The 10,789-nt window shown below is 51.2% G+C and overlaps 1 protein-coding gene across 2 annotated transcripts; it reads right to left on the bottom strand.

The window, feature by feature from the left end:
* Positions 1 to 331: 331 nt before the first annotated feature.
* Positions 332 to 10,401, bottom strand: RCN3 (reticulocalbin 3). Of its 2 annotated transcripts, XM_033127938.1 has the most exons (7): positions 10,257 to 10,401; positions 9,599 to 9,846; positions 7,536 to 7,738; positions 6,290 to 6,462; positions 3,943 to 4,003; positions 1,172 to 1,371; positions 332 to 892 (listed from the first exon to the last, which is right to left on the bottom strand). In XM_033127938.1, exons 1-7 carry the CDS (start codon positions 10,272 to 10,274, stop codon positions 785 to 787), a joined length of 1,011 nt encoding a protein of 336 aa, XP_032983829.1. In that variant the 5' UTR covers positions 10,275 to 10,401; the 3' UTR covers positions 332 to 784. The 2 variants fall into 2 exon arrangements, with proteins under 2 accessions (XP_032983829.1, XP_032983830.1); XM_033127939.1 differs by lacking the exons at positions 9,599 to 9,846; positions 10,257 to 10,401 and adding an exon at positions 8,372 to 8,455.
* Positions 10,402 to 10,789: the final 388 nt, after the last annotated feature.

The raw sequence follows: 10,789 nt of genomic DNA, 5'->3' as shown, positions 1-10,789 counted from the left end.
CTCCAGCCAGATCTCCCCAGGGCTTACTCTCTCACACCATTTACCAGTGAGGCCTTTCCCAACCACTCAATTAACAGAGAACTGCCATCACTTGCTATCCAGAAGGGAGAGCTTTCTGTCTGGCTTGTTCACTGCTGGGTCCGAGCTGCTAGTTTCATTTTCCATCCCTAGGAATGCCCTCAAACCCTGCCAACACCCAGAACCCCCTCTTCAAATACTGTCCCCTCCTTCAGCCCACAGTCCCCCCAACTCCCAGCATGTTCCTCTCCCAGTCATAGGCCCCAATTTCTCCGCAAGGCTCCCATCACCCCCTCAGAGAGACACACAAATGATGAGGCCCCAGCACCGGATTTTATTGCCTCCCTGGCAGAGGGGAGGCATCCTGGGAACAATGCCAGTGGCGGGTGAGTGCCAGGCTGAGGCTGTTTCCTGCCTGTGAAGCTCAGATTTAGAGTTCCAGGTGATTAGTGGTGGCTCTTGGAGGCTGAGTTTGGGGGAAAGGGGCAGGCTGGGAGATTCTGCCAGTGATAAATGGGTGGTCCCTCATCCTTCAGGTCTATGAGAGCCCCTGGGGCAGGGTGGGGAGGGCTGAGAAAGGCTGTGGTGTCTCAGGGAGAGAATGTGACCCGGTGCATCCAGAGGTTCGTGAGAGCCCAGGGGCAGGAGGACACCGAGGGGCTGTGTCCACATCCTGCAGGTCCAGACATGGAGGGAGGACCTTGCCACGGGGGCTTCTCCTGGGATGATCCCAAGGGGCCACGAAGCTGTGGTGAGTGTGCTGGGCTCAGAGCTCATCATGGTGACGTGTCAGGTCCTCACCGTAGTTGGTGGCCTGGCTGCCCACGAACATGTTCCAGTTGCCCAGGATCTCATCTTTGCTCAGACGCCCATCCTGGAGGGAGGGTCAGAGGTCAGTGGGGATGTCACAGGGCCCTGCATGTGAGAGCCCTCTCTGAACCAAAGTATGGCCCTCCAGATCTGTCCCCTTCCCTCTGGGTCCCTCCCTGCCTCCTTTGGGTCTCTGGTTCCTCCCTTCCCTGGCCCCTCTCCCAGTATCTCTGTTCCTTTCTCCAGCCAAACAAGGACCCCAGCAGCTCCAGGCCCAACCCTTGGTCATGACCAGGCTGGCACCCTTCCCCCAGCTCCTGCTGGCACAGCCCCGCCAGGGCACCTTGTCCAGGTCACTCTCGTGCAGCAAGTGGTTAGCCTCCACCAGTGGCTGGTCCTGGGCTGGGGGCAGCACCCAGTGGCCGACCTCATTCCCATCCAGCCGCCCGTCCTTGTTCAGGTCCCGAAAGTCCCGGAACTGCTCCCGCTCTGTCTGGACCCAGGCTGGCTCCTCCTCCCCAGGTTCCTCTGAGTACAGGTCCGCTGGGGTAGGGACAGAGGGGGGTAACATCAGGGCCCACCGGGACCCATGCTGTGCTCCAATCTGGGCTCGGATGCTTACTGATCATGAGACCCCAGCCACCCCCTTCACTCTCTTTCGCTTCAGTTTCTTCTGTTTAAATGGTATTAATAACAAAACCCGACTTACCGGTGATCATTATGCTTCACGTGAAATTGACTACACGTGACTGATTGATCAGTTCATTGAATGACTGAACCATCAATCAATTTAATTGATATCCACATGAAATACTGTGTACATAGTGTAGCACAGTGCCTAGCACATAGGAGTCTCTCCATATGGAAGGATGAGTGAAGACGTTTCTGGCGAGAACACAGGAAATTCCATAAAGCTACACTTAGAACAGCTCACCTAACTCGAAGAAGTCCCTGGAGATTGTTGGTGCCTCTCCTTATTCCAATTATTGGTAAATGTTTGCAAAACTTTGCCCCAGGGGCTGGCTTGGAGAAAGTACTCCACAGATGGACTTCAAAGACATTACAATCGGCCAAGCCTTTTCACACCAGACACAAAGCCATGATTAGCACAGAATGCCTTTATCCCTTCTGGGATCAGGTCAGGCAGCTATTAGAGGAAGTCATCTAGGATGGAGCAGGCACCATCAGCCTTCAGGCTTCTTCCCCTTTTTTTTCTTTTCTTTTTTTTTAATGGTGCTAAGTCATCATTTCTTATAGGAAATGATGGCAATGGTAAATGGGAATTAAGTGTGGGGGACGTTTTTTGTTTTTATTTGTTTATATTAGTTTCAGGTGTACAAAAATAACATAATGATTAGACATTTACACCCCTCACCCAAGTCTACTGTTAAGACTGTTTGTTAACATTGTGGTAGAAAAGCACACAACATAAAATTCACTATTTGTGACATTTAATACATTCACAATGTTGTGTAACCTCCATCTAGTTACAGAACATTTTTATCACCCCAAAAGGATACCCTTTTTCAATTAAGCAGCTACCTCTACCCCACCCCCACCCCCAGCCCCTGGCAACCATTAATCTAATTTCTTTCTCTTTCTGTATAGATTTTCCTATTCTGGACATTTCATATAAATGGAGTCATACAATATTGTGGTCTTTCCCTCAGTACGATATTTTCAAGTTTCACTCACACTGTAGTATGGATTAGTGCTTCTTTCCTTTTTATAGCCCAATAATATTCCATTGTCTGGATTGAACACCTTTTCTTTATACACTCATCCACTGGTGGGTGTTTGTGTTGACTATATGTGGGGAGTGCTCTATTATCCCCATTTACAGATGAGTAAACTGAGGCTCGGAGAGGGTTAGGGACTTGTTTACAGCCATATGGCTGGGAGGTGGCAGGTAGGAACCAGGCGGGCTGGCTCTGGAGCCTGCACCCACCTCTCCCATCTTCCCTGACAACCCCCCACTAACCTGGGTAAGGGCCCACGACACCCTCTCAGTACTCCTCACTCATGCCTTTCCCCACACCATTCAACAGTTGTAAAATTACATTTTTGGGGGGATCCTGGGGTCCTACCCATGTCTGTGTCCCCCGAGCGCCACAGGGACCCCATATCCTGGACATTAGGGTGAAACCCTGGGGTCAGCCTGCCTGGACTCGAGTCCTGTTCCACTTGACCAGCAGTTGACCTCAGTCAAGTATTTATCCCTTTAGGCCTCAGTTTCCTTATCTATAAAGTGGAATAATAATACCCATCTTATAGGGTTGATGTGGGGATTAAACGAATGTACAAGATGTTAACCAGTCACCACAGACTGTCAGCTATTGTTATGGTTCAACTGTGATGCGTGAGTTCTTTCTTACCAGAAAAAAGAAAAAAATTAAGCTTAAATAAAAATGTCCTGCCTGCAGGCTTATTCCATAAAAACATTCTAAAGAAAAATGTATTCAAACTTTAAAACTTTCATGCTTACGAGTTTTCCCTGCAACTAATTTTTTTGTCCCCTGAGGGCAAGGACAGAGGAAGGGCCGTGGGGGATATTTTTAGAGGTATCACAAGGGCACCCTGACATCCCAAGTAAACAGGAGACACTTACACTTTGCTTTGTAAATGCAGGTTCAAGACAAGCTCCCCGACTTCCCACCCCAGGCAAATGCAGCCCGAACCCTGATTTTGTAGAAACTTCAGACCCTCCCAGGAAGGTACTTGGTCTATAATAGTCTCTACTATATCCTCAACCACTAACATGCAGTAGGTGCTCAATAAATGTTTCCTGGTACTGGCACACGGTAGGTGTTTGATAAATGTTTTTCAGTCTGGCACATAGAAGGTGTTCGATAAATGTTTCCTGGGCCTGGCCCATAGTAGGTATTTGATAAGGATTTGCTGGGCCTGGTATACAGTGGGTGATTGATCAATGTTTTTGGGGCCTGGCACATAGTAGGTGCTCAATAAATGTTTGGTGGATGCATTTATGAACTCAAGCACTACCCCGCCTCACTTCAGAGGGTATTTGCTCTCTTACGGGTGATAAAGCATTGGGCTGCCATGTGGATTCGGGAGGGGATAGGCGTCTTTGGGGAGGAATCAGTTCTCACTCACCGATGTATTCATCCACTTGGATGTAGCCATCTTTGTTCTTGTCCAAGTCCTCCATGGTTTCCTGGAACCAGGGGAGAAAGAGGTATTGGGGCTGGCTCCCAGTGCGGGGGCGGGGATGGACCCCAGGGGTCAGGATGTAAGGTTCTCTTGGGGTATCTCATTCTGGGGTGGCTGTGGGGCCAGGCATTGGAGCAGTCTCAATAGGGCCTAGGTGTGCTCAGAGGTAAGTGGGAAATTTGGGGGCTTTCTGGGATGGCATAATGATGAGGGCCCTACCTGCTCTTAGTGGGTGGGGGCCAGGGAACCCAGATGTCCTGGTGCACAGATTGGTTTAATGCAAGGAGAACCATTCTGCCTCCCTAACAACTTTCTCACACCCCAGCCCACACTCTCCAAGAGCAAAAGTCTCTTTTCCTTTAAAAAGCAGAGCTTAGACCCTAACTCCGTTTTACATATAAACATGACTACTTGGTGGACCATTGACACATTCAATACGTCTGCTCTTTGTTTTTTCCTTCATTTCTTGAGCAAATGAACTGTTCTCCATTTTTACATTTAAACTCACTCATGTCTGACCCTCCACTATGTATTCTAGCAAAGTCGACCTCCAACATTTTAGGATTGACATAAAATACAGGATGCTCAATTACATTTGACTTTCAGATGAACAACAAATAATTCTTTAGTCTAAGTCTGTTCCTCACAATATTTGGGACATGCTTATAGTACAGGGTGCTGAGTTACACTTAAGTGTCAGATAAATAATTTTTTAGTATAAGTATGTCACAAATATTATGTGGGACATACTTATATTAATCCCAAATACTGTGTGACATATACTTACACTGAAGAATTATTTGTTGTTTATATTATTTATTGTTATAAATTAAAGTCTAATTGAATGTCTTGTGTTATTTGCTACATCTGGTGACACTACAACACTTACATATTGCAATTCCTGTTATTTATTATAACTGACTTTCCTTTAGTTCCTCCTTTATGGTAACGTTTGGGCTAATATTATGTTTTGAAATCCTGTGTATGGGGTACACTCGCTATCCACAGATGTAGAGATGACAGCAGAGTTTAGACTATGATTTGGCAAACTTTTTTCCATAAAGGACCAGACAGTAAATATTCCTGGCTTTGTGTGCTATACCGTCTCAGTTGAACTGACTCAGCTCTGCAGTTGTAGCATATGTAAGCAAACGGGTGTGGCTGTGTTACAATAAAACTTTATTTCCAAAGTAAGCTGTGGGCTGGATATTGTGGCAGGTACTAGTTTGCCGACCGACCCCCGGTTTAGACCATGGATTCAACTGCCTAAGTTAGACTCCAGGCTGTGCCACTTCTCAGCTGGGTGATCTCAGGCAAGTCATCTCACCTCCCTTTGCTTAGGTGTCCTTATCTGTAAAAGATGACAGACCACCCCATAGGGTTGATTGCCATGACAAGTAAATAAAGGTAATGCAGGTAAAGGTGTTAGAAGGGTGCCTGGTTCACAGGATATGCTCAATCAGGGTTTGTTAAATAATCTCACCTCAGGAGAATAAGGAACTGTTATAATGTTATCTTCTATAAAAGAGGGACTTTGGGCCTTGCAGGAGTCTAGGGGTTTCGAGAAGCCTGGGTTAATGACATCTTTCCTTTCTGATCCCTACTGATCCAGTGATTCCATTCCTAGAAGTTTTATCCTCTAGCTGTATTGACAAGTGTGTGTAAAGTGACATAATGAGCATTTACCTCAGGCCAATTTTACAGTTTTACGTGTACGAACTTATCTAGTCCCTATATAACCACCTTGATGTACGGATTAGTATCAGTACCATCATTTTACACATGTAGAAATTCTGGTCCAGAGAGGTTAAGTAACTTGCCCAAGGCCACACAGACAGGATGCTGGAGAGCTGGGATCTGAACCCAGGCCTCTAGCCTCAGAGCCCTTGATCCTAATAGCCTTGCCATAGATCCTCAAAGTATCTTCAGAAATGGAGGTGCAAGAAAGGGCTTACCTGTGGGGATGGGACCGGGGAGGGTGGGGAACAGCGTGGGGGAGACAGGAGGGAAGAAGATTGTTCACCTTTTTTACATCTTTCGGGCGTTTAACCATATCAATTTGTTACCTATTTGAGAAATACATATAATTACATTTTTAAAATAATCTGTGAAAAGTTAGGCATGGTAGAAGTGGGTGTAAATCCTCCCACTAAGCATGACACTGAGGGGTGGGGAGATTATGAGAGATGTCACCATTGATCTGCGTTTATGGCCTGAGTTCCCTGGGGAAGGTGTTGGAGGACTAGGTGACTGGAACCCCCAAGGTAAGCTCTGGGAGGTTGGCCCTTACGGCAACCACGATATCCCGCATGTGTGGGAACTCCTCTGGGTGCAAGAAGGCCGTCAGCTCCTCCCGACTGGCCATCGAGTCCCCATCCTGGTCAGCCACCCGGAAACGCCGCTCGTCCCGAGCCAGCATCTTCCTATAGGTCTCTGCATCCTCCAAGTCATGAAATTCTTCACCTGGAAAAGGAGGGAGCTCGGTAAGATGTGCTTTCCTGGAGGGAATATCAGGCAGGTTGAGGAAAAAGACAAAAAGAGCTAACTCAGGGAGGTCAGGGCAGGAAGATCTCCACCTAGTTAATTATACTTAATATATATTCACTACTTGCTACCTTGCAGTGAGAGCTTATTATATGCTAAGCTCTTTACCTGCAATATTGTATTTAACCCTCACAAAAAGCAAGTAAAGTGAGTTCTTTTGTTTATTCTCCCTTTGTGAAGGAGAAACTGATGCCCAAAAAAGGAAATAACTTGGCCAAGGTCATAAATCAGGAATGATAGACACTGGCCATTGGACCCCCAAGTCACATTCTGATGCATTACGTTATACTGCCTCATGCTGCTGGACAGAGAGGAAGGGAAGGGCATTTTCAACAGAGGGAACGGTATGTGCAAAGTGTGGAGCTTTGAAGAATGTGGTGAGTTCAGGGAAATGGCAGAAGATCCATTTGGCTGGAGCAGATAATCCAGTAAAACCAAGCTGGAGGGGTGGGTTATGCTTGGCTAAGGAGCTGGAACTCTCTCCTGGGGGCCCTGGGGAGTCATGCTGGGGGTGTGGGCATGGGAGTGTCAGGGTTAGCCCTGGGTGTAGAAAGATCTGTCTGGGGATATATGAGGGACAGGCTGGGGTGAGGGTACAGGAGTAAGAGAACAAGAGCTGTGGGGGGCCCAGGGCTGGGGTATGGAGACATGGAGGAGGGAACCCTGGGATTCAGGGGGCAGGGTAAATGGCTTTGGGGTTCTCAGAATGAGAGGTCAGAGGTCAGATGGGGCATGGAAGGTGGATGTCCCTGGTCAAGGATCTGAAGTACCCCAGTCCCAGTGTTATAGAGGTCATAGGTGCCAGAATGAGAAGCCAGAGATCAGAGACTGGGGATTTCAGGGTGATAGGGTCCAGGAAGTGGGTAGACCCTGATCAAGAATCAGAGGTCAAAGGTCAGGGATTCTGCTAATGGGCTAAAGGTTCTTAGGATGAGAGGGTCAAAAAGGTCAGGGTGAAGGTGTGTGTTAAGAGCAGGGGTCTCACCACCTACCGGGCGTGTAATAGCCATAGGTGGCGTTGCGCAGCTCCTCCCAACCCACACTCCCGTCGCGGTCCGTGTCATACGTGTCCCAGGCTGCGCTCACCGAGTCCCGTATGTGTCGCTGCTGCGTGTGAGCGATCCACGCACGGAGCTCAGCTAGTGACACCCAGCCGTCCCCATCCCCAGCGCGGTCCATGCGGTCCACGATGCGCCTGCGGACCGGGGAGGGGCACACGTCAGTCTCAGCCCCCACCACCCGGGGGTCTCGCCTTCGTGTAGGCTCTGCTCTCAAGAAGAGCCACGCCCCCAGTGGAGAACCCCCCCACCTGAGGCTGAAAATGGTCCACGAGCCGCCAACCAACTGGAGGAGGCCCATGTCAATCCGGACCACGCCCACCGCAGGGCTCCGCCCCCTCAGCCCAGACTCCGCGTGTCCAGAGGCGATCGCCCACATTCTGAAACCCAGCCAGCCTACAGTTGGCGCTGCGGTCCAAGGCACGCCCGGATGGAGGAAGGTCCTACCACAGTCCAGGGACAAACCCTCCGCTCTGGTTCCGCCCCTCGACCCTGCACGTGCTCCATCTCTGGCTTGTCGGAGTTGGGGCGTCACACCGCGCCCCTGGCCCGCAGTACTGTCCCAAAACTCCCTTTGAATTACTGCAGCCCCGGCCACACACACCCGCTACACCTCTCGCCCCATGTCCCGCCCCTCAGCCCCGCTGCCAGTCTTAGGACCCTTCCTTCTAACCCCGCCTCCTGCTCCGCCCCCTCCCTAGAAGCGCCGGTCAATTTCGGGTCTCTTTCCCGGCAGTCCCGCCCCATGCTGCGTCCCACCGGTCCCCTATTTTTTCCCAGCCGTTAGCTGGCACTGCCCTCGGACCATCGTCTGCAACCCCGCAGGCTCGGCTTCCACCACTCCCCCAACCCCATGCTCCGGCGAATCCTGTGCACACCCCATCTCGTGTCAAGCCCCAGTAGGCCCCACCTCACTTCCCTTTTCTCCCGCCACGCCAGTTGGCTCCCAGGTCCCTCCCCCTTCCCTTGGCCAGGCCCCACCTCTGGTTTGGATCCTCTCTCAGCCGCTAACAGAGCGCTCAAGACGCCTTCCTCTCTGTCACAGTTCCTAAGCCCCTGCGACCCAGTCTCCAGGGTCGAATCCGAGTCGGCCCTTCACACCGCTCCCGCGCCAGGCAGTCTCTGCTGGGATCGGTCGGGGGCTAGCTTTGTCCCCAAGACTCACACCCTACCCTGAGAGACCTTAACCCCTGAGAGGTTAAGAGCGTGGGCTCCACAGCGAGATATCCTAGGTTCAAATCCTGCAGCCTCCTCTTACTGGCTGTGTGACTGTGGGCAAGTCACTTAACCTGTCTGTGCCTCAGTTCCCCCCACTGTAAAATGGGGATAAATAATAGAAACTAGTCCATAGCGTGTTTGTGGGAAATACATTAGTTAACCCTTGTAAAGCACTTAGTGCCTGGCATTGCAGTAAGTGCTATGCCAAATGTGTTGGCCTCTCCCTGCCTTTCCTCCCCCATCCCTCCTTCATCCGACCCCGTCCATGCACAATCTCCCAGCCAGAGGCCTGACCACCACTGCTATCTCCACCTTGATTTAGCCGCCATCGTCTCTTGTTTCCCACCTTGACTACTGCAGTAGCTTTGGCTCACTGCTTCTTGCTCCCTATAGCCTGTTTCCCTAATGGCAACCAGAGGGATTCTGTTAAAATCTAAGTCAGCTCATGTCCTCCTTCTCCTCAGAGCCCTCACTCAGAGAAAAGCTTAAATCTTCACTGTGGCCCAAAAGTCCCTGCATGACCCCTTTGTTCCCTCTCTGCCATCACCTCCCATTCTCTACTCTCTCTTTGCTCACTGGGTTCCAGCCTCACTGGCCTCACTGTTCCTTAAACACATCAGGCCTACTCCTGCCTCTGGGCCTTTGTACTTACATTTCCCTCTGCCTGGAATGCTATACATACACACATGGCTCAAATACTACCTTTTCCTTGAGGCTTCCCCTGACCTCCCTGTTTTAAATTACAACCCTAAACCTTCCCGACCCCATCTGTCTCCTACCCCAGACGGGCTCGGCTTTCCTCCGGGCTGAGCTGGTCGAATTCCTTGGCTACCTCTCGTCCCAGGAAAGCCTCATGGTCGTATTGGAAGTTCCCGTGGGCGTCATCATGAGGGGCCTCGCTCAGTGGGGCCGTCTGGTGCACCCTCCCCTGGCCATGAGGGCCTGCGTCAGGGGATGGCTTTCCCTGGGCCCCGTGCCTGAGCAGCAAGAGCAACAGCAGAACTGATAGTCGCCACATCATCAGTCCCTGCGGAGTGGCAGAGACGAGGAGTCAGGGGTCGCAGAGAAAAGGACAGAGACGGGACAGAGTGGGGGTGGGGGAGACCTAAAACAGGACAGGGAGATGGTAACTGGCCACAAAATTTTGGGCGCAAGAAAGGCCGGTGATGGGATAAAGGGGGCCAGGTTCTCAGAAGTAAAACCAGCTGTGGGGACGGAATCTTCTGAAGGAGTCCCAGATGGGTCCCAGAGCTGCAAGCGGAGGGATTCAAGCAGGAGACGTGGCGCACTTCCCACGCAAAGTGTGGGACGGGGTGGTGGCCAGAGAGAAATCATGCAGGTTCCCGAGCATCGTTTCCAGCCTGGACCCTAGTCCCCGACCCGAACGGATCCGAACCTTCCTCCCTGGGCCAGCCACCCGCCCCCGCCTCCCTTTACCAAGTTATCCAGCCACATTTCGTTCTCCAAGCTGTTCTCGGTTCTCCAAAAACGATGCCCAATTTGGCGGCTCTCCAGACAGGCCCCGCCTCCGGCAGCGCAGAGGCCCCGCCCTCCGACCAATGAGCACTCAAGAGGACCCTACGGGGCGGGGCTGGTGAAAGTCGGGCGCGCAGCGAGCGCCCCTCGCCACGTCCACAAAGGAAAGCGCGGCCCGCGAGGTTCCGCCGGGTCCTTCCCCAGAGCTGGCTGGGTGGGCGATGCCGGAGTGGTGCCGCGGGTGAGAACTACAACTCCCGGCAGGCGCCCTGCCCGACCACCTCCAGTGGTTCTAACTCCAAAACCTCAAGGAAAGTGTATTTTTATCTCTTTCCCTTTGTCAGCATGGTTTAGGAAGCGAACCTAGGGGCCAGAGGAGACATCCGGTTCCTGATAGAGGGAACAATTCTCTTCGGCTCCACCAAGGAGTCAGGTCAGACGCCAGCCAAGAATTCCTCAAAATGCCTGGCACAGTGTAGGCATTCAGTAAATAT

This window comes from Rhinolophus ferrumequinum, chromosome 15 (genome assembly GCF_004115265.2).
Source record: "Rhinolophus ferrumequinum isolate MPI-CBG mRhiFer1 chromosome 15, mRhiFer1_v1.p, whole genome shotgun sequence".
Classification (NCBI taxonomy): Eukaryota; Metazoa; Chordata; class Mammalia; order Chiroptera; family Rhinolophidae; genus Rhinolophus; species Rhinolophus ferrumequinum.
Note: the sequence above shows the minus strand (reverse complement) of the source record. Positions and strands in the feature narration are given on the sequence as shown.